The sequence below is a fragment of the Erpetoichthys calabaricus genome, chromosome 5 (assembly GCF_900747795.2).
Source record: "Erpetoichthys calabaricus chromosome 5, fErpCal1.3, whole genome shotgun sequence".
Lineage (NCBI taxonomy): Eukaryota > Metazoa > Chordata > Cladistia > Polypteriformes > Polypteridae > Erpetoichthys > Erpetoichthys calabaricus.
Genome location: NC_041398.2, coordinates 133,158,329 through 133,183,321, shown reverse-complemented (window position 1 = coordinate 133,183,321; position 24,993 = coordinate 133,158,329). Strand labels below are relative to the sequence as shown.

General features: G+C 36.4%; 1 protein-coding gene across 1 annotated transcript in view; it reads right to left on the bottom strand.

Moving 5' to 3' along the window:
• Positions 1 to 24,993, bottom strand: part of LOC114652791 (uncharacterized) — a 57,921-nt gene that overhangs the window by 1,100 nt on the left and 31,828 nt on the right. The window contains exons 5-11 of the mRNA XM_051928546.1: positions 24,937 to 24,993; positions 18,048 to 18,236; positions 15,089 to 15,211; positions 10,199 to 10,351; positions 8,732 to 8,953; positions 7,783 to 7,955; positions 539 to 704 (exon numbers count right to left, since the gene is read on the bottom strand). The exon at positions 24,937 to 24,993 is cut by the window's right edge and continues 6 nt beyond it. Coding sequence (XP_051784506.1) covers positions 539 to 704; positions 7,783 to 7,955; positions 8,732 to 8,953; positions 10,199 to 10,351; positions 15,089 to 15,211; positions 18,048 to 18,236; positions 24,937 to 24,993 — 1,083 coding nt within the window. The remainder of the gene's footprint in view (positions 1 to 538; positions 705 to 7,782; positions 7,956 to 8,731; positions 8,954 to 10,198; positions 10,352 to 15,088; positions 15,212 to 18,047; positions 18,237 to 24,936) is intronic.

Below are 24,993 nucleotides of genomic sequence, written 5' to 3'. Positions count from 1 at the left end.
GTTCAACTTGTATTTTTAAAAATCCTGGTCTATTTTAGAGTTTAGCTTGCCTTTTCCTGAAGTAGACTCTGGTTTGTAGAACACTGTTTTATTGCTTCAGTAGTTTGTGTGTTTATCTTTTGTTGCTCAGTGCTGTGTGCCTCAAACATAGCATTTACTACTTTCTACCTACACAATTATGAAAGCAAAATATAAATGAATACATGCAATAAGAATAAAAGATTTGATTGGAATTTAGAGTCATTATCAAATATCTTAAAAAATAATTTTTCCAGCTACAATAGTTATGATAATAAAAGCCTAGCAAAACAAAGGTTTAAACCTTCATTGGACTGAAACAGGCAAAAGCACTATTTGTCAGCTACAGCAATACTTGTCTAATTTGAAGCGTTCTAGATTCTGCTTATAGATTCTAGAGAAACAGAGCAATATTGCCAGTGTTACTGATGACATTTAATTGATAGGATAGGGGATATTCGAGAGAGCACTGCTTGTGCTTTTCCTAAATATTAAAATTTACAAGTAAAAAAATACTTACATAACTGCCTGACATTATTCCAGTAACAACACCAATAAATGCAAGGAAGAGGAATCCAATTCCAATAAAAATGCTTCGACCCATTATATAAAACCAATCAATGCACAAGTATGTTCCTAGGAAACAATTAAAGCACATGGAAGCCAAGAACCCTAAGAAGTAAACCCTAAAAGAGAAAAAAATGAAAGAAAAATAATTGATCAGTTTTAAAATTAGATTATAATTTCAGAGTTGAAAAACTAACAGAACTTAAAAACATACTAGTGTATGTACTGTACTTATTACACCAAACATTCAGTAGTGAGTCTGATCCCAATGTCTATAGATTTTACATGACTTTAGTAATACAGATAAAAAAGTTGTACTTACGGTGAATTTATTTTATTAACCCTTCCGTTATTTCAATATTTAAAGCAGCTGTAATTTTAAAAATTATTTTCTTACAATTGGCTCCAGCAGACCCCCATGATCCTGTATTAGGATATAGTGGGTTGGATAATGGATGGATGGATGTATTTTCTTACATTAAATAAGATTTATAAATTGCACTGGATGTGTATGGCAGACCACACCATTAGCACCATGACGGCTGCTTAATGGTGTGCCTGTTTAGTAAGTAGTTAACTGATGGCCAGACAAGTAAAAACCAAAGGGCAAGGAAAGCCAATTGTCACCAGCATTGCAAAAACAGATAAACAATTTGGACGTGAGCGTAAGTAGGCTTTGCACCCTAGAAATCAAGGTATCAGAACTATTCTATAACATTTCAGTAATTATTTACTGCTCTGATGCTGGTCTTTCTGATCATAAAATACTGTAGGTCATTATGATTGACGAGAAGAATTCATAATTAATTGCAGAATTACAGTATTTGAGGGTTCTTCTACAGTGCCTCTTTCTCTTGCACGATTTGACTCAAAAACTAATCAATACATTGTCCTCTCATAACAGGCTCAAGTTTCAAGTATGGTATTTTTCTGTCAGGTTCTTTTAGCTCTAAGCCGTCCTCAAGAAACTGTGACACAGACACACACATGCACACACACTCATCATTAAGATATCAATGTTTTCGGTATCAGGGGACCCTAAAACATGAAGATCTGTCGAAAACTGCCAATCGAAATTTTTTTCTCCTCCCCCATAGATGATAGGTTACAGTGGGGGAGAGCGCAAAGGAAAAGAAGAATATTATAATCATTGAAGACTCAAAGGCAAATAGGTGAAAGGTTCATTGGCAGTTTGTCAGATGATAATTGTAATAAGTGGCAAACAATTAGTGATTTTAATGGAGTTGCAGAGAATGTATATGATGAATTTCTACTTTGAGAAGCCAGCAGGACAGCACTGGACATGGTTCTCCCAAATCTGGGAAATTAACAGATCTACTACAATATATGTGACAATGCAAAGTTGACCAAAAATGTATTATACCAGCTCAACTTTGGCAGTAACAACAGACCAGTTATACTCACACTCAACCTCACCACCCCATTCCATCCACAGATTAATTTCAAGAAATACAAAGGCAATAGATGCAACTCTTCTCAAAGTATAGATCCTGCCACAAAATAGAGCTGTAAAGGGTCAATCACTCAACAATTTTAGCAGTTTACCATGAAGTCCAAAAATTGTGTGGTAATAGCAAGAGTCTGGAAGGTGATCAAGAGAAACTCGTTCATTATCTATGCAACACAAAAACTCTTACTAATGAGGAACAATCTCAAGAGAGACATGGTATTTGACAGGATTATGCTCTGTGAAAAGCAAATGCATGTACTACCAAACACTATAACTCGTAAGAGTGGCAGAGATGAGAAACAGTGTTGTAAGAAGGCAAGAGAAAATGCAGCATCCAAATGTGCTCCTGATTGCCAGAGTCCAAATCCCAATTGATGTTACCCGATATATAACCAACTGTAAAGATGTTGTCAAAATGGTGCTAAAAAAGTATCTATCTAAAATGCCAGTCAATTTTATAATACAGTGTGGTGTTGTTGGTAATTATTAGGTCATCTGTGATATACTCAATCATTTTCCTATTAATGAGATCATTTAAAGGATATTCATTTTAAAATGCCTAAATGCAAGGCCAATTTACTGTATGTTTGTTATAACAGGTGGGTCAGCTGTACATAAAATACAAGTTATTTTGTTACAGGGTCCTTGTCAGCGTATTACTGTTGTGCGGTTACATAGTAAGGACTTTTTTGTATATAAAAGGAGTGTCAATTAGACAAAAAATTTAAATACAATTGAATGTAGGTTACATATTTGAGCACAACATATGCGATACATTTCTATATCATGTGTTTAGTTTTTTATTATCAATATTTTCACTTTTTAAAAATGTAATATATATTTTAACTTTTTTTTACTTGCATTGCATCTGTAAAGCACAAGTATGTGCAATATTCCTTAAATGATACATGTGAAATACACAGCTCTCAAACACATGTGACACTTAAAAATAGCAAGCACAGTGATGTAATCAAACAAAACAAAAAAAAAACAAAAAAGCAGGGCCATGTATGCTCTAGTAATATAGAGAAAAAACACAAAATATACCATGACAGCTCAAATACAACAATCTTTGTCAAATTTATTTTTCCCCCAGCTATACTTTTTTGTCCACTTTTAGAGGCCATATATAAATCAAAGCATTGCAATGTTGTTACAATAGTACAGAAATGAAGGAACTGAATGTACTAAATGTTGCATTTTTAGGTACTTTCTACTCTACATCATTATTTATTTAGAACATTCATTTATTTAGAACAATTTACAAACAATTTGTAAAAAGAGTTCCAGTGTTTTCTTTATCAGTGAACAAAGATTTATAATAATGCAGATGAACCATTAGAACAATCTAGAAGAGAATAGGCCATTCAGCCCAACAAAGCTTGCGAGTCCAATCTGCTTAATTTCTTCTAAAATAAATAAATTCATCAAGTCTAGTTTTGAAAGTCTCTAAAGTCCTATTGACTACCATGCTACTTGGTAGCTTATTCCATGTGTTATGGTTCTCTGTGTAAAGAAAAACTTCATAATGTTTTGTGTGAAATTTCCCCTTAACAGGTTTCCAACTGTGTCTCGGTGTTCTTGATGAACTCATTTTAAAATAACAGTCTCAATCCACTGTAATAATTCCCTTCATAATTTTAAACATTTCAAGTTTGTCTCATCTTAACGTTCTTTTGCTTAAACTTAAAAGGCTCTACTCTTTTAATCTGTCCTCATAATTTCTCCTCTGTAACCCTAGAATCAGCCTAGCCATTCTTTTCTGGACTTTTTTCCAGCACTACAATGTCTTTTTTGGATTCTGGAGAACAAAACTGTACACAGTGTTCCAGAGGAGTGCATTATAAAGCTTCAGCATAATTTCTTTGGACTTGTACTCCACATATTGTGTTATATTACCCAGCATTCTGATATCCTTCTTAATGGCTTACATACAGTACATCCGGAAAGTATTCACAGCGCATCACTTTTTCCACATTTTGTTATGTTACAGCCTTATTCCAAAATGGATTAAATTCATTTTTTCCCTCATAATTCTACACACAACACTCCATAATGACAACGTGAAAAAAGTTTACTTGAGATTTTTGCAAATTTATTAAAAATAAAAAACTGAGAAATCACATGTACATAAGTATTCACAGCCTTTGCTCAATACTTTGTCGATGCACCTTTGGCAGCAATTACAGCCTCAAGTCTTTTTGAATATGATGCCACAAGCTTGGCACACCTATCCTTGGCCAGTTTCGCCCATTCATCTTTGCAGCACCTCTCAAGCTCCATCAGGTCGGATGGGAAGCGTCGGTGCACAGCCTTTTTAAGATCTCTCTACAGATGTTCAATCAGATTCAAGTCTGGACTCTGGCTGGGCCACTCAAGGACATTCACAGAGTTGTCCTGAAGCCACTCCTTTGATATCTTGGCTGTGTGCTTAGGGTTGTTGTCCTGCTGAAAGATGAACCGTCGCCCCAGTCTGAGGTCAAGAGCGGTCTGGATCAGGTTTTCATCCAGGATGTCTCTGTACATTGCTGCAGTCATCTTTCCCTTTATCCTGACTAGTCTCCCAGTCCCTGCCGCTGAAAAACATCCCCACAGCATGATGCTGACACCACCATGCTTCACTGTAGGGATGGTATTGGCCTTGTGATGAGCGGTGTCTGGTTTCCTCCAAACGTGACACCTGGCATTCACACCAAAGAGTTCAATCTTTGTCTCATCAGACCAGAGAATTTTCTTTCTCATGGTCTGAGAGTCCTTCAGGTACCTTTTGGCAAACTCCAGGCGGGCTACCATGTACCTTTTACTAAGGAGTGGCTTCCGTCTGGCCACTCTACCATACAGGCCTGATTGGTGGATTGCTGCAGAGATGGTTGTCCTTCTGGAAGGTTCTCCTCTCTCCACAGAGGACCTCTGGAGCTCTGACAGAATGACCATCGGGTTCTTGGTCACCTCCCTGACTAAGGCCCTTCTCCCCTGATCGCTCAGTTTAGATGGCCGGCCAGCTCTAGGAAGAGTCCTGGTGGTTTCAAACTTCTTCTTCTTACAGATGATGGAGGCCACTGTGCTCATTGGGACCTTCAAAGCAGCAGAAATTTTTCTGTAACCTTCCCCAGATTTGTGCCTCAAGACAATCCTGTCTCGGAGGTCTACAGACAATTCCTTTGACTTCATGCTTGGTTTGTGCTCTGACATGAACTGTCAACTGTGGGACCTTATATAGACAGGTGTGTGCCTTTCCAAATCATGTCCAATCAACTGAATTTACCACAGGTGGACTCCAATTAAGCTACAGAAACATCTCAAGGATGATCAGGGGAAACAGGATGCACCTGAGCTCAATTTTGAGCTTCATGGCAAAGGCTGTGAAAACTTATGTACATGTGCTTTCTCATTTTTTTTATTTTTAATAAATTTGCAAAAATCTCAAGTAAACTTTTTTCACATTGTCATTATGGAGTGTTGTGTGTAGAATTCTGAGGAAAAAAATGAATTTAATCCATTTTGGAATAAGGCTGTAACGTAACAAAATGTGGAAAAAGTGATGCGCTGTGAATACTTTCCGGATGCACTGTATATAGAAAATGGAGTAGGCAGATGTGCAAAGGACCAACACAATCGGCCAGGATCACACTGTAAAAAAAAGACAGGCAAGTCAGACATCTGGAGCAGATCATCACTGGTTTTAGCTTCAGAAGAAAGTATCCAAGTCATCTGAGCAATTTTAATACTTGATGGCCAAACCAAATTGTGCCTTATAGAGAAGCAAAATGTACTCCCTGCTAGCATTAAGCAAGAAAATAGTGAATTATGTTGAACTTGTGTTTGAAAATATTTGCCCTTATGATGTTGTACCGGTAACGGCTTTTGCAGTCTGCTCAATACTGAATTGACAAGGATGTAAAATATGACAGATTTGACAGCCACAAGTGAAAAATGCTTCTAAATACAATGCACATCAAGATGTTTCCAGATTAATTTTTTTATGTAATTCTGTGCAGCTCCAAAATACAGATGATTCCATATAAGGGACACTGTGATAAGTCTTTGATAAATGTGCACCCATCGTAAACATGTTCTCATTGTATGGGGCGCAATTTCCATATCCACTTTAAGTAAACAAACGTGGATCCTGTCATCTCAAGCCAAATGAGTACTTTCAGAAAATGAAAATGTATGTGTGTTCATTGTGAAACTTTATTTTGAATGGCTAACCATAAATCCTATGTAAATCACCCTTGTGTACCAAAATGCCACACTTGTCATTTTCTCAACAAGCAGTGTAAAGCAGCCAGTAGCCTTGCTGGTTTTTTTTTCACCCAAGCAGTTTAGAGCAGACAAAACCTTTTAGAGTTCAAGTATCCTTGTCTATTTCAATAAATAAAAGTCATCTGGTATCAGATTTTTAATTACTTTTATGATTTGTGTATTTGGAGATTGAACAGAGCTCATTATAAAACAGATTAAACAAGATTAGGGTTAGGGAACAAGATTAAAAAAATAACCCCACACATACAGTACCTCTAATGTGAACGTAACATACAAAAATACATACTTATTGGTGTTGGCACTCAACATCACTCTATAAATTTATTTGTGAATACTGCTTGAGCTGTGTATCTTAAAATCACATAGCAACCCCTGTGCAACTGCTGCATCACAGCTTTGGGTCAGTGCCAACATTCTTGAATTAAGTTTAAATAAATTATATTTGTAGTTGGTATACTAGTGTGTTAACCACTTAAAAAAAAAAAACACACGGACATACGGACAGTTGGAGTGTTATTTCTGCAGCAGACCACCTGTTTATTTTAAAGCAGCAAGGTCCTGAAGTCTGAGTCAAATTAAAAAAAAGTGACACTGACTCCCGCTCCATGACTCCTACTATGATTTCAAGTTTGACTCCACTTCTGTTGAAATTAGTGTGAGTAAAAGCAAACAACTATTCACTTATATTAGAATGTCTGCTTTTGCATTGAAGTTTTTTTTTTTTTTTAATTGGTGACACGTTAAAATTATATTCAAATAGTGAAATTCGATCTGGCAACCCTGTCTCAATCAGATATGTATGTTGGCTCTGGTAACTACAGTATACAGAAAGCATTTGTTTTAATAAATCTCTAAGATACTTTTATTGCAGCATTTTTGTCTGTGAAGAACAGTTGACATTCTAGTATTTGCAGCTGTCGATAGTTTCTAAAATGTTCAAACGTGTGCTAGTCCATCATTTTACACTAGATGCAGATTCAATATAGAGTAATTGCATTATTTTCCTCTTTTATCTTCTTGCTCAAAATGTACCCATTTTTGAAATAAAGTGTTATTAGTCATGCTGTACTCATGTATAAGTAGTCATAGAATCACAGTTTTGCCATTTATATTATTCACAGCTAATTACAGAGTTTCTACAGGAATGGACACCATACTGTAAACTGGCAATAGGATGGGCTTTTCATAAGCAGCAGATTAACTACTTAACATTTTGGAGCTTTGAATTATTTATTTAATACAAGCATTGTAGCTTAAACAATAAAGTAAATCTGAATGGAAATACTATAAAGCTGTAGTACCCTTTCCAAATTAGTCAAAATTGGCTAAGCCATACTTAACAACTTAGTTTAGCAGAATGGAATCACTAATATTACCATACACACACACACAAAAAAAAAAAATAAAAAAACTATTAATATAATTAAACATGCATTTCAAAGTACTTTAGTTAAGCTCACCTGTTATTGTACCCGACTGAGTTGTAAACATAAGGACAATAGTGATCGAAATCTTTTACACAGCGGTTTGTAATCCGACAATGTTTAGAACGAAGGGGCTTTACCAGGCGACAGGTATGGCATAGTCTATGAAGCAAACTCTTTCTATTCTTCCAATCCTCATAAAATACAGCCTGTAAGAAGTCAGTATGGAGGCATGAACTGTTAGCAAAGTACACAAAAGTTATTTAAAATCAAAACAAATTATGGACAGATGAACTTGAAGGACATTTACTACATTAAGTTCAGCTTTAACTGCCAACAGTAGCAGAAAATGTTGCCCATCTTTTTTGCTCAGTTGACTACTTGTAGTGTCCAATTTACAGCATTTATTTTAAAATACTGATTAACCCCATTTAAATTTTGTATTTGAGCTATAAATATCAGAACACCACATAATATATAGTATTCAAAATGAATTTAAATAATGTTAAAAATTTGTTTCCAAAATATTGGGAGAGCCTGTTCCAGCAATGTCAAAAGAGGTATACCATTTTCTAATACAAAAAACATTAGTTCATTTATCTACCTATTCTCAGCAGCAGTAGGAGCATGGCACAAACCAACACTGAATAGGACTGCAGCTATTCACAGTCACTCTCAGCCAAATTAGAACTGCCAATCAACCTAACTTGCAAGTCTTTGTTATTTGGAAGAAAACTTTTAATACCTGAAGAAAGCCCACATGGGCACAGGGAGAACATGCTAGTTTTGGGCTCAGGCTGAAAATAAAGTTTAAAGTAATTCTTGAAAAAGAACTACATATATAAAAAAAAAACTTTCAGAAAATATTACAGTATATGCACTGCAATATACAATAATGATATTTATAGCCCTGATATTTTATGAAGAAATAATCTGAAAAACAATATTTCATAATGTAAAGACTAATTAAGCTCTGCTCTCTCACACCAGCTGTATCCGGAGTTTCATTGTGATCTGGGGTGCCTTCTGTGTAGAGTTTGCTTATTCTCCCTGTGTTCATGAGGGTTTTATCCGTAACATCCATTTTCCTTCTTTTCACTAAATGTGTTATATTGCCACTGTTATAAGTGCCTTGTGTTGGACTGAAGCTTTGTCCAGGATTCGTTTCTGCCTTGTGCCAACTGTTATTGGAATAGGGATCGAGGCACTGAAACTCCAAAGAAAAAAAAAAAAGGATATGGAGAGAGAGACAGAGAGAGAAAAAATTAGATTTACAAATACAGTACATATGTAAACAGTGTTAAATGTTTTATATTTTATTACCAAACTTTGCCGTTTTAGCTTTTATAAATCTCTGCTTTAACCATCCATTTTCAACCCATGGATATTCCCAGATGATGCTGTTTCAGACAGTTAAACTTTAGTTTAGTAACACATCTTAATCTTTTTTATAAACAAAATCATCTTTAAGAATTCAGTCTACAGCACATTTTTAAAGTATGATTTATCATCAATATCTGAACCCAATAATGATATAGCAGAATAAATTATTGTTTCAGAGTTGGGTACAATTATTAACTTCAACTGCTCTCTTAACTGGGGACAAATTAGTTGTTTTAAATTATATTCTTGCTTAATGTATTTTATCCCGTTTCTCTACTCAGAAATCATGCTACATTAATGTTTATTAATGTTACATACTGTAAACAACAGTACATTTAATCTCTAGCTGTCTCTTTGGTCTCCTTGATATGAAGATTAATTAGAGGTTCTCTACTATGCACATTTTTATAATTATTACTTTGTAACAAACATCTCATTTTAAATGACCAGAAAGAAAATTCTAATTTTAACAAATATTCTAAACAAAATTCCAGTTTATAAATTGTTCTACAAAAGAAAGATCATTTGATTTCAGGAACTGGAAACCAAATATTCAAATTGGACACAAATTCAACATGCGAGAGACACAATTCAGCCTGTAATTATGGATTACAATGAAAATGTATAGCCATAGTTTTGCTCCATTGACCAAGATGAGTAACTCAGCTGTACAATCTTACTTTAAAATTAGTTAGAATCCAACCTTTAAGGTAAAGGATCTATGGGTATTATAATTACAAGTGGACAGTGGATCCTTTCATAATGGATGGAAGGCAAAGTTCTGCCCATTAAATCATAAACAGAAACAGTAAATTTGGCACAGTATTCTACATTTAGACTTTAAATATTTAAATAAATAAATATTAAATATTAGAAAGTCCTTAAGACAGACAACACTTTATTTGTCCCTAGAAAGAAATTTAGCTTTTTACAGACACTCAATATGCGGGTGATACTAACTTAACTCCTTATGATATACAAGTTTTAATTCTAAATAGCCAAGACATAAGTTAAACTTGAATATGTGCAAAATATCTCCTTGTACCAGCCTGTCAAAAACAAAACTTACCTGTCTGATAGTTTCATCATATTCATTACTGTCTCTAGAAAGAAATCCTGGATCCATCAATGAAGCTTTTAGGAAAAGAAACCACATCAATACATTGCTGAGCAGGAAGGCCACATGAAACTCCCAAAGCTTGTTAAAGGAGACTGAAATAATCTGTGCAAAGCAACAGAAGGCAATTTTATTTTGTAAGTTTTAGTAATGTAATGTTTTCAAAGATGATTTGCAAACTAATAGCCTTGCTTTACTAAAGAAAATGTTTACCTGAGTCTACTAATATGTAAATGATAGTGCTACAAAATTACAGTGAATTTAAACATGCATCTAAAGCCTATGCAATTACCAATCAGCTAAAGCCAACCTTCTTATGATTAAGAACACTAGAAATATACAAGTAACTCTAGTGGGGGTTGTGCATCTTATGCAGACAACAATATATTATCATTGTATTTAATCTCCTAAGATTATACTTTGAATTATACAGTTTTGACAGAGTTATTTTAAACTGCAGGATTTCAATTTTAATATGAATTCTCTTCTTAGGTGCTTTAGAACAAGACTACAGGATTAAGTACTGCTTAACTGTAATATGTTATTGCAAAATACTCACACCAGGTTTAAATTCAGATTACATTTTTGAAAAATAACCAACCAACCAACCAACTAACCAAAAAAAACCAAAACAAATTCACTGAAGTCATGATATACTAAATAACTAAACTGTTCAAAAATTGGAACATTTACTAGGTATGTCCCAGAAAAACAAATAGTATTTCACATACCCTTTCCTGCCATCTCAGTGAATTTCTTTTGATAGAAAGATTTAAATCTCATAAGAAAACAGTTCTTCATTCTCGCATTAGTTGAACATTTGAATTCCACCTTGGAGCCCTTTTAAGCAAATCATTGCTTTATTTTTGATGTACAAATGAAATGGTGTCTGAACTTGTACATTTTGGTCTGTTTTGGAGTAGTCATCATCATTATCAGTCTCTCTCTTACACACTCTGTAATAAAAAGCCATCTCCTTCCTCTGCCTCCCTCATACAACACTGCCATTGCTACATTCTTCCACTGCTTCCTCTATGTCGCACCAACAAAGTTTTTTCTGCCATGTCCTTTGCCTGCACTTTCATGCTTCTGTCTCACATCATTTAATTGTGGTCAGAGGCAAAACCATCTGCAGTCATGTTCTCTAACTCCATCAGCCAATACAACCCAGGATTCTTCTCAACATTTTTCTTGCCCTAATAGCATACCAGATACAGCTATTATAGTAAACAGTGGTGCACCTAATCACTATGCTCTGTAATGTGCCTAAACGTCAGGAATAATATGTGATGAACAAATAAGACTTTTTTCACATTTGAATGCTGAAATAAAGTCACAGTGAGGAGTACTTTGATATTAGTTTTCATTCAAAGTGTCAGTGTTATAGGGATGGCTGTGGAAATAACACTATTTTAAGATCTTCATTCACAATAAGTAAAATGATGCAAAATCAAAGTATCTGATACAAAGGACCTGCTGCTTCACTAAAAACTACTCAAAACATTTTACAATGACTTATGTGACTGCAACAGGCGGATAGTAAATCACTATATACTTTTTTGATACTGGATCATCAGTGGTGTGGTATGATCATGTACACTTGCCTGACTTATATATGGTGATGGTGAAAAACCTTCTGTTTAGCCACAATGGTGTAAGATTAAATCAGTTTAAAATAAAATTTTAAACAGCTTCTGTCTGAAAACAGCACATTATTTTTTGCCACTGTAAATAAAACAGCTGCTAGTGGTACCAGCAAATGTCCACTGTCCACCAAAGTCAAATGCCCTTTTCTAGTTTATACTTGGAAAACGTCCAAGTTTAAAATGAACAGCACTGTATAACAATTGCCCTAGGATACTTACAGCACTGGTCAAAAGTTTTACAACATGTCAGTGTTTCGTCAAATTTATTCAGTTGAGATGAAGTGAATGACCTAAAAAAGTGAAAAGGTAAGCAGTACATTGCTGCCAAAGGTATATGTGCATTTAAAGTTTAGGTTAGCAAAAACTGAAAAAAGATACATTTCAGAATATTACAAATGGGCCTCCTTCAGGAAACTATTAATAGGTTACAAACTACAAAAGTTCTGCAGCAATTAAAGTTAAGTTGAAGTAAACAATTTGCACAGGTGTCTCAACTGTTGTTGATTACTTAAAAACCCTCTGTCTGTGTTAAAGCAGAATTGGAACAGACTGTGTTACTACACCCTCGGAGGTACCACTTAGACAATATTCTAGTGATAATGGCAAGAAAACGGCAATTAATAAATGAAATGAGATAGACCATTATTACCCTTAGAAGTGTAGGCCTTTCATTTAGAAAAATTGCACAAAAAAAAAACAAAAAAACATCAGTCCCAAAAGCACTTGGGAACTAGAAGAAACTCTAATAGGATGAGATCTGGCAGATCGAAAGTCACAACCCAATCAGAAGACAAGTTTCAGAGGATCACTAGCTTGCATGATAGGCGCCTCACAGCACAACAGCTTCAAGCACAGTTTAACAGAGGTCAAAATAAGCAAGTCTAAGTTTCTGCTGTGAAGAGATCTGTTCCTTTCCCTTTTTTTCAGTTTTTACTAACCTAAACTTTAAATTTAAACCTCTAGCAGTTTACTACTTACCTTTTCACCATTTTATGTCATTCATTGCATCTCAACTGAATAAATTTGAAGAAAAACTGAGGTGTTCTAAAACTTTTGACCAGTGCTTTAAGTGTACTAGTCTTCATGCATAGGGCAACTGTCTGTCTGAGTGTAGCTCATTTTAAACTTGAGGGTCTGCAGCTTACTCCTGAAGGCTGTAATCAGGACGCTGAACTCTGGTCAGATCTTGGAAAAAAAATATTAAAAAAACATTAAAAAAAAATAAAATAAAATTGGCTGATGGTGCCAGGGATCTGAGTGTTGTCGTTGGAGTGGACAAGCCTCTTCATCAACCTGAACCTCTTCGATGACATGAGGTTTGTGACATGAGGGATCCTGTCTCCATTGCCCAGTAGTCATCAATGGAGAGTAGCTCAGCAATCTCCATGTAGAGCAGGATAACCCCAAACTTGTTTGTCTCATCTTCAGTGGTGGTGAAGGTGGGGCTGACGTCATTCTGGGTTCCATATAACCTGGTATTGTACATTATGTGCTTGAAGAATTGGGGGCCAAAGTACCTGCTGAAATACTCAAATGGAGTCTCATGAAGTCAGGAGGAGTGTTGGTACTCTGGCAGGGATGGGTTGTCCAGGTCAGTCTTCTTCCAGGTGGTTAGCCTGGCTGCTGGCTTCATTTTCTTGGTAGGCATCTTAGCTTGAGGTGCTGGTCTCCATGCTTGTTGTCATCGTCATTTTCGTCCTCAGCACCTCTACTGCAGGCCACACATATTTTCTCTTGACAGAGAGGCCCAAGTCACTTGGGCCTGCAGTGTCCAGGTTGTGGGTGGAATGAAGTCAGGGTCTCCACATCTTTGTCTTCCTCCTTGGAACCCTCATTGTTACTGATGGGCTGGCACAACAATAGTCTTCCTCCTTCTGTAAATGAGCTGAGTAGACAGCTGCACAAGAAAAAAAAAGAAAAAAAAAAGTATATTTTTGAGTCAATATCAAGCCCACTTTGAGTTACTAATGAAGGAAAACAGTAAAGTGTAGATCTACTTAAAACAAAGAATATTGACATATATATTGTAAATACATAATATGATTGACATATAAATTGTAAATACATAATATGATTGACATATAAATTGTAAATATATAATAAGAAGTGAAAAAAGCATTACAATAAGTACTGGTGGTGCCACTTATTTTTTCTTATAATAATAAATACATACAAAATATACAGTAATAATTAACTATTAAATGATAATAATAACTAATAACTGTAATAAAATGGACTAAAATCATATATTTCACTATTTATAGCTTGAAAATTTCTATAAATGGGATAGATTTCTCACTGGATTGCTGTATAATGTTATATAAACCTGTGGAAACATCCAGTACATTATTGAGTACTATTGTCCTACATTACAATGTGTTACCTGTACCACTCAAATACAGCTTACCATTTTTCGTGCAAAAAATGTTTCACCACTTTCTAGAAATCCTACGTACACAACACCTATCTCAACATTTAACACAACTATTCAACTATATAATGTGCGAGTTTCGTCAACTTACCATTAGTTTCGATGTTATGACCATAGCTGGGGGTGTAGGTAGAGGTGCACAGCCACACTTCTGTATTCTTCCAGAATGTGAGAAGTTTGAAAGGGTGCGGACCAGTGCTGATTCATCATATTTTATGATGTCACTCTCTGTTATGTAGCCTGATCTTCATTTTTTGGCTGGGAGTAATCCATGTGGCTCTGCAACTTCACAGAGAGGCATGGGGAGGGTGTTTTGGATGTCCATTGAAGTTAGCAAATACGGTTATGTGCCCAATAAAGGGATAACTTTTATTTACTGTTTTACATGAAATTTGCTAATTATGAAAAATGTCTTGAATAAATTCTTATTTGGCTTAACAAAAGACATAGAAATGCTAAACAGATTTTTAAATAAATATATTATTCATGAGCAGTCTTCTTTATATAGCTTGTGCTACCCAGAATACACATTAAAGCAAATTACAATTAGAAAACATTGTTCTGCAAGTTCTGTTCTCCTCTGTTGCGTCTAGCTAGACATAAGAACATCCATTTGTATAAAAATTATGTTAATTTGTTCTGATTAATTGACATCATTACATACTAAAAAACTATACAAAAGCATTTTACATTGTAAGAATTTCGACATGGGTATATGTAAAGTGGACATATAAACTTAAAAGAAAAAATCAAGTAAGAACTCACCTTTGTGAAATAAGTAGGATATCCCCATAGGAACAGGCATGCAAAGAAGAAAAGGATTGGACCCTTTGATTTCCCAGGAGGGCCAAATACTAATGTACTGTAACAAATGAATACATATATTTTCTAAATACAAAATTTATGATATTTCCAAAAGACTGCACAAAAGAGGATGAACAAAAAACATTTTAATACAGTATCAAGATTAGTGAATACATGTGATAATTCACTCAATGAGGTTGAAAGGAGTCCCTTTAGAAACTTCAAGTCTCCTTACTTTACAGCAACAACTATAAAACTAAACAGAAACTGAAGGGTTATTTTGTGATTAATTAAGAGGTGTTGTTTTTCTAAGTAAACTAAAACAGACCATACTTCTATGGACATGTTATGTACACGCATTCTTTTCTTTAATACACTTTCTAGTCTTGCTTTTGATGCCTCAGTCTATGGTATGACTTCATTTTTTAAGCATTTATCATATAAATAACAAATCAGTAAGTGCAAATTTATCGTATAAATAACAAATCAGTAAGTACAACCCCAATTCCAAAAAAGTTGGGATGCTGTGTAAAATGTAAATGTAAATAAAATCAGGATGCAATGACTTGCAAATTTCATATTTTATTCTCAATACTATATAGAAAACATATCAAATGTTTAAACTGAGAAAATGTACCATTTTAAGAAAAGAAATTGATGGCAGCATCACGTCTCCAAAAAGCTGGGTCAGGGCATTGTTTACCACAGTGTAGCATCTTTTAAACACCAGAATTACCAGAGCCAACAAAACAACTCATAAATCTGGCCCACCTTAAATCCCTTCGCATCTCTCCATCAGCGTCTTTTGTCTTCTAAATGTGTCGATAAGCCCAAGCAGCAAGCAGTCTGCTATACCATCCCCCCACTGCCTCAGAACGGGCAAGAAGTTCTCCCAGTTCCTGCCTTGATTGAATTGTAAGGGGAAATAATTTGATGTGTGTTTTGTGTCTACAACAATCTATGTAAACACATCGTTATAACAGAAACGTTTTTCATGTTTTAGTAATAAATGTCAAAATGTAGACATGAACTATATAATGTGTGAAGGCTGATGGCCAAATATCAAATAATCACTTTCACAAAAGGTGCAAGTACAATACGACAGCTTCTGTGGAGCAGTGGTTAGAACTGCCAACTTATAATCCAGAGGTCACGTGTTCGAACCCGTCTACCCCGCAAATTTACCGTTTTTGAGTAGTAAGCTACTCTTATTGTTAATATTATACAATAAAAACATACATCTGATTTGTGTCTGTAACAGCCAGTGTAAATTTATAGCACTTGTAAAAGTTAGCGTTTTTTTCACTTTTATTCTCTCAGTCACGATCATGATACAACACCCACCCCCGCCCCAGATCTGATGCGGTTACTTTTTATCTGAAACTGGGAATAACTGTAGATGTGAGTGGTATTTTCAGACAATGGAACTGGAAATTCTCTGATCTGGAGGGATAAAAGCTGACACACAAACGCTGGTGAATCTGCCTTCTTCGTATCTCTTCGTCTATTGAAGTTTTTTTTATTCAGTTTTATTGAGTGTTCCTGCTCACGCTGAATTAGTATGCACCTTATGGTCCATGATGTCAAGCCGCACTGACAAAAAAAACAGAGATATATGTATATATGATATTTGGAATAACTCATTTTATGACCTGTATAGTACATTTCAGAAAACATTGAGGCACTAATGCAACATTATTCATATTATTCATATTCATTCGCATGCCTTCTTGCGCTTGCAATCAGTGACCATGTTTTTTTTTTTCGATCTTGCCCATGCAGTCTCCACTTTTTGGTGGACAGTACTGTTTCTTTTGTACTCCAGGACATGCAGAGGAAAGAATAGTACAGAATGGTCAGTTCCGCGCTATATGCAATCATCAGATTCAAACGTTAACAGTTCCCACACACCCAAAGACCGTCCTTCCTACATTTACAACATGTGTACCTGTTGCAATGCACACACTTCTCTCTATGCTGTGGTTCCTATTACATTGAAGGGGCGCCTGACACTAACCGACTGAGTTTGCTTTCCTGGGGTAAGTGGCTGTCTTGGAACAGAAGCTTGTCGATGTTGCATCCTCTTTTGCTTTATCCATTGCCTTTTCTTGCAAGAAGTGACGACAAAGTTCCTCTGCAAGGTGAGCAAAGAACACTCTTCTTTTCTCAGTGGCCCCTGTGCATGCCTTGTACATTACATGTGCGTTGATCGCTGTCAAGTCAAGCGTGTTATAACACACAGCAACCAGCCACCTGCATGCTCCTGCTCGCACTGAATAAGCTCACGCCTTCTGTTGCACGATGTCAACGCAGCACCAGGCAAAAAAGAAAGACAAATATATGTGACATTTTGAAGAAATCATTTTATGACCTGAACAGTACCAATCAGAAAACATTGTCGCACTAATGCAATATTATTTGAAAACAAACTGAATCATATCGGGTGTGAATTCACACTGGCGCTGTCAGTTAGAGTCAGATTTTGGGTACGAGGGAAAGCGTGAACGTGACTGAGAGAATAAAACTGAAAAAAAAAGCTAACTTTTAGAAACACCATACATTTACAGCTGATCTGACGCTGTTCCTTTTCAAATTATACACACATTTTATATATATATATATATATATATATATATATATATATATACACACACACACACACTGTATATAAAAACAGTAGACACATAGTGTGGTGGTAACAATAGCTTTCACCATAGTGATGGCAAGTTGCTCTTTTCAAAAAAAAAAATATTGTTGAGGCAATGCAAGCTCCATTTCCTTAATTGCAAATAGAAGCAGTCCCACATTTACTGCATTTATATATTCTGTAACATCATTTGACAGTAAACTTCCCTACAGTTTCTAGTGTTACACCATCATTAATGCTGCATATATCTACTATGCAATTTAGCTTACAAACTTGAAGTGTTTTAACTATTAAAATATTAAAAAAACATAGTACTTGCCTCCAATCACATTTTGGAGTTTGATTTCTAAATTGAGAAATAGCATTTTCTAAGTACAATGTTATCTCTTTAGATTTTCGACCTTTGGAGAGCATCAATGGTGTATTTCCATTCTTATCTGGGATTTCTATTTCAACACAATCCTGTGAAACAAATATACCAGAAATTCATGTTTAGCAATTGAAAAAGAAATCCAAATCAAAGAGTGTGCTAAAAACTGTGTAAACGTTATGGCTAGGTATACACTTCAATTACAGCTCAGTTTAAAGGGACACTGGAAATTGAAGAGGCTGAACCCAGTGATCTTACTCTGACTCTGTTAATTCCACCAGCTATTAAAGTTTCAGGAGAAGGTCCTTAATTTGAGGACCAGGAAGCCATGACCATTAACATTTCCATGAGAGGACTTCTCAAATATTAAAACAGAGAGGAGTAAATGATTTTCCTATACTGGGGAAATAAACAAACAACCACATTTGAGAGCTGTGCTTTATTTTGGTTAGTATTTTTAATAAATGGGGAAGTACCTTCTTCTGGTTTCATAAGTTGATTTTTAAAAGTTTCAGAGAAGAACTGTTGGGCCAATCAGTGCAGCATGAACTATGTGGCAACAAACAATACAGGTAAAAAATGTCTATATGCATCTTAAACATGTCAAGAAATCCCCCCCCATTTTTTAAATACCCTTAACACACTAAAGATTTCTGGGAGGCAGAAGATATCCAGTCAGCACAGGGTGCAAAGCAGGAACTAGTCTTGGATAGCACCTTGTTCTCTAAAATGAGTAGCAAACAATTGCAAAGCAGTAAATCTTAATTATAGGTTCACATGGTCATTATTGTCATGTAACTTGAAATTCTTTTTGCATGTTCTAATCAAGTAAATTTATTGAACATTTTGAACACTCTCTCAAATTCTTTAAAATTCAGCACAAAAATATTTTGTGTTATAGTACATAACTGATTAGTACCTTTACATTAATAAAACCTCTAATTTAGTCAAAACAGAAAGGCTATTCAGTGATAATGAATTCTTCTTGTACTGAAAAGTGGCATGCCAAGAAGTAAGCAGTTTCATCTTGCAATGGTCTGCCTGTCAACACTGAGGTACAACAAAAGTATTTGGTGAAAAGACTACTCAAGTACTGAGTAACTGTTTGATCATAATAAATTATTTATTTTTTAGAAATGTTGCAATAAGACAGACAAAAATATAAAATAATTTGCAAATTCTGCTATTTCCAAATAATAAAATAAAAAATGAGTAAAAATAAATAACATCTTTACAAAATAAAGAGGCACAAATAACACAAACTTCCAAATCTCGTTTTTTCACAACAAAGCTTTTGAAGCCAATACCTACAGTAGGTAACATGTATGTTTGAACAGTGCAAACTACTTACAGTGACAAGATATACTGTACACGGACAGTATAATACTGCATATTCAATTGTCCTCCAAATAGCACAGCTGATAGAAAATAACATTAGAACAAGGCAGCTTGTGCACGTACAAGAAGTCTCACTTTACCTTGACTGGCCAGTCGCGGATAGTTGACACAGACTGCTCAGCCAATCAGAGTGTAGCAGGGCCTGCCGTGCCTCAGAGACCGAGTTCGGTTCCCCGCTGGGGAGAAAGTGTTATTGTTTTGTTCTTTTTAACCTCAAACGGACATAAAATTTATAAATTGGTATGCACTGTCAGTTAATGAGATCGGTATATTTTCATGTGGGATGCTCCTTTTAAAATATATTTTTTAACAATTGAGACTGCAATTAACATGAACAGGTGTCGTTATAACTGTTATTTTTAAAGATCCATAAGATATGCATTATTTTTAAGATCCATAACACACAGACAGATACAGCACTGCGTAATACAGAGACAGACAGACAAGTCACTAGATATATAAACAAACAGGGAAGGCACTGTATAATAGATATATAAAAAAAAACAGCTAAGGGGATAGATATATAGATAGATAGGAAGGAAAGGCACTATATGATAGGCAGACAGGGAAGCTGCTATATAATAATTAAATTACTGTTATTACTATATAGATAGACAGGGAGTTCACTGTATAAAAGACAAACAGAGAAAGCACTACTAAATGAAAAATGGTACAGCCTTTTTATTAATCAACAGATACTTTAGATAGATAGATAGATAGATAGATACTTTATTAATCCCAATGGGAAATTCACAGGAAGGCAAGCAGACAGTGAGAGTACATGTAGATGTGAAAAGCACTAGACAGACAGATAGTTTTGTATCTGTTATACAGTGCCTTCCATATCTATCAGAAAAAAACAGGGTATACAGTAAATAATATATAGGGCAGAGCGGCCACTAGATAGGTAGATAGACAGACATGAAAGGCATTATATAAGACAGATAGATAGGAAAGGCACTATATACTAGGCAGAAAGGGAAACCAAAATGTAATAATACTATTATTACTACATAGTCAGATAGACAGGGAATTCACTGCATAATAGGCAGACAGCGAAGGCACTCTATAAGAAAACAGACAGACAGATCTCAGCATTAGCAATATATTAGTTTTATTTATATTATATATATATATATATATATATATATATATATATATACATATATACACACACAGTATATGTGTGTGTGTGTATCTGAGATTTACGTCAATAAAATAAATGAAAAATGACTCAGTCTGTTTATTATTCAACACACACTGCAGGAAAGCAAAAAGGCTGTTAGAGCACTGTGAGATATGGCCGGCCTTTCATCCTCGCCAATACCCCCAGGCTGCCAGGTGGAGCCTTCCCTGCAGCATGGAGGTGCCCCAAATGCCAGCAGGGAATTATGGACATTGGAGTTTTCCTTTACAGCCCTGCTGGATACTGCAGGGGCCGATAGAAGGCGCTGCAGGGAGGAGCAGCGACTATTTTCCCTACGCCCCGGAAGTACGTCCGAGTCACATAGACAAGAGGAATGACGTGCTTCCGGGATGAAGAAGAACAGCTTTTATATGGCCCAGAAGTGTTCCTAGTCACATGGACAGAGAGAGCGAAACACTTCTGGGTCAAGGACTATAAAAGTACTGTGGGAAATCCCAGACGTCGAGCTGAGCTGGGTGGAAGGGTGGCAATGCGTCTGGGAGTGTGGAGGATTGTTTATTGATTGGATTATTGTGTTTATGAGTATTGTGGAGAGGAGGGTGCTTTGTGTAAATAAAAACAATATTTGGACTTTTACCTGGTGTCTGGCGTACAGTCTGAGGGTTCAAGGGAACGATAGTGCCCCCTATCTGTCACAGTGGCGTAGCTGGCAGGATTCTCTGGCCATCGGTTTGGCAGAGGACCTGAAAATAAATTTCTGTGGACAGAGAACCCCGAGAGGACAACGTCTGAACACGCAGGCCAAATCGCCTGAACCCTCGTTCGCCCATATCAAGTCCGTCATGGGAAAAAAGAAGCAGAAGCAGTGCGGCAGCGGAGAAGGTCCACTCACTATGGCCGACACCCAGGAGGGATTACAGAGCGGCTGCGCAGCGCGGGAGAAGCCTTCGGAGGAAGATAACTACATCGAGGTATGTGCCGGCATATTTAACGTACATATATTTAAAACATCTCATTTAGTACCGTGCACGTACCTCAGAGAATGTCATCCGAAGGCTCTGTGGGAGGCAGACAAATCTTCCGAAGACGGCGGTGCATTCTTAATCAAGCTGGTGGGGAAAACGAAGGACTTCCGCAAGTCAGGTGCTGGCGTAGAACACGTGACCTGCCCAAAAGAGTTTTTGGAAGGAAGCGGTCAGCACAACGCTGCAGTCTGCTTTCCCCATAAAAAGACGGACTTGAGCTTTCCGAAGGGGAAGGGGGAGGCGAGCAAAGCACCGCTCACCCCACGAAAAGGTAAGAAGGACCGGGAAATGGCTGATCGATCCACCGACAAATTAATACAGGCGCATCGCAGTCAGCCAAAGATGGCGGCCCAGTCCTCACACAATAAGAACTCCAATTCCCAGAAGCCTCCGTGAGACCTGTCAGAGCACGTGCCAGCAGCGGGCGTGCTCATTGGCTCCTGGCCGGTATATAAGACGAATAAGGAAGTAAGCTTGCCTCTGGCCAAAGTAAATAACATTTTGGACTTGCAGGAACTTGAGAAGCTAATCGAGCCGGTAAGTAGTTTCTTGCAGGTCCTAACGAGTATTGAGAGGATCGTTGGGGAATTGGGAGCAGCGGCCGAAGCACCTTTAAGAAAGGTGAAAGAATACCTGCGGCGGTTTGGTTGGGAGCCTCCCGTATTAAAGCGGGTGCCAAGTCACCGTGTGCCCTACAAAAGAGTGTGGGTTGATGACAGAAGGGGCGGGGGAAGCACCGATTGATCCGGAACAGCTGGAAAGTGCTGTCTCTCGGAGCGATGCGGTGCTGAAGACTTCGCCTCCTTCCAATTCATATAGATCTGAAAGGCACTATATAGACAGATAAATAGCAAAGTCACTGTATAATAGATGTGGGATGCTCTTTTTAAAAAAAATTAAAAATTGAGACTGCAATTAACATGAACAAGTGTCCTTATAACTATTCTTACTGTTCAGTTATCTTACAGTAACTGTTCTTACTGTTCTGTAAGACATACACTGTCAGATAGATCACTGAATAATGCACAGACAGAGAAGTTACTAGATAGATAAACTAGGAAGGCACTGTATAATAGAAGATATAAAACTGTGAGGAGGAAAAAAAACAGCTAGAGGGATAGCTAGATAGTTAGATAGATATGAAAGGCACTACAGTGTATATGACAGGTTCTGCAGAAAGGCAAGCAGGCAGTGAGAGTACATTCACATGTGAAAGGCACTAGATAAACGGATAGATAGGGAAGGCACTTATATAATAGGCAGACAGAGAAGACACTAGACAGATACATAACAGTATTAGCTATACAGTAGTTTCGTTTTATATATAATGTATATGTATTTTACAACTCGGAGAATTATGTCAAAAAGAAATACATTATATCATATATCAATCGACACATGCTGCACGCAGGCAAGCGGGCAGTGAGAGTGGAGATAGTTGTGAAAGATGCTAGATAGATTGTATACAACAGGCAAAAATAGCGACCACTTGATAACAGTATTAGCTATAATCAATGAAAGCATGAATTAATCAACAGAAATAACCGCGATCGACATTTTAAACTAACAATTTACTTAAGAAAAAAAAAAGAAAAACGCCCCAGCACGTCTATGAAGGTAGACGCTGCAGGCAGGCAGAGTGGCGAAAAGCTCAGAACAGCGCCCCCCGAAACGGAAGTGGCAGAAAATAGATCACATCGGTAGTGATTTAGCACTACCATAGAGAATGAATGGTAAACGGTTTAGGGAGTTTTATCTAATGAATACGCGGTGGCCACGCGGTCTGTGCATGTTTGGTTAAAACGTGCTTGTTTTTCACTCAATGAAGTGATGGTTAAGCTTCAGCAGGAGTTGGCTCTCATTTTTCATGTATTCTTTCTTTCCCTGTCTGCTGTCTGTGAGGAGTTTGTGCCGCTATGCTGCCACAGTTTGTGTGTGGTCATGTGTGTGAAACGGAGTCTTGTGATTATTGTTGCTACGTTTGATTGGTGAAACAAGCATGCAGTAGATCCACTGACGGCTTCTCCCTGGCAAAAAATATAGCGTATATAATGGAAAAAAGTAGCGATTCGAGTGTTGCTCAATGTAGCGGAGTAAGAGTAGCATTTCTTCTTCACAAATGTACTCAAGTAAAAGTAAAAACTATGGTCCTGTAAAACTACTCTTAGAAGTACAATTTTTTTAAAAAGTTACTCAAGTAAATGTAACGGAGTAAATAGGCTAATTAGTAAACTCTGGAAGGAGACAATCTGTCATCTTTGGCTGGACATCTCTCTTCTCAAGGAAATGTCAGCTTACATTAAAAGTTCATGAAGACTATAATAAGTAAGCCCACACGCGTGGCAAATATGCAATCCCAAACAAAAAAAGTAAATGGAATAATTAGTGGGACTAAACCACTAACTGTTAATTTTGATATACAGTCTTTCCCTGTTCCATTAGAACACAATCACAGAGGAACATAGTTTACAGAAAGCATGTTGGGTAAATAACATGATCAGGAGAACTTTGTGTTTATAAATAATGCATAGTTTGCTCAACACGAACAAACTCTTATGTATTGTAAAACAAAATGAAGATGTCAGCCTCTGCTTATTAACACCTTTTGAGTCATTACACCATTTTATTGTCACGTGCAACATAAAAACATTAATATTGTAATTTTTCAATCTCTGTCTTCTTAGTTCTCTTGGCAGAGCCTCTAGGGGAAGGACTCAAAAGATCTGGATGACCTAGTGCATATTTTCTTGTTTTTACAGAAGGAAAAATGAAATGCTTTACCAAAAACTTACACATAAACAACCACAAGATGTCACAGGATGTTAAACAAACTCAATTAAGGTTCAAAGAAATTATATTAAACTGCCCTTCACAGCTGTTCCCCTCATTTACTGCAATAGGAGGGTAAATGTTTAGCCACCAATCACCAGAGACAGGAACTCCATCAGAGAGTCTGCAATGGAAACTGAAATTATGGCAAAAAATAGCTTTCAAAAGCAACAAGTTATGGTATAAACAGAAGTAAACGCACCCACCAGAGTTGGGTTTATGTAATTTAACTGAATTCAGGTCTTCTGATTTGCCTACCATGCATAAGGTACAATCCATAACTTTTATGTGTGTTGAACAGTTGAGCTTAGATTGGTCATAAAATGTTAAGAGGTTCATGTCATCAGGTGTTATATAAATCTAATCCAAATATATCTTCAAATGAGTACTTACCTGTTCACAAAGCAGCTGAACAGTCAATAGGTCTCCACTTAGAACAGCAAGATGTAA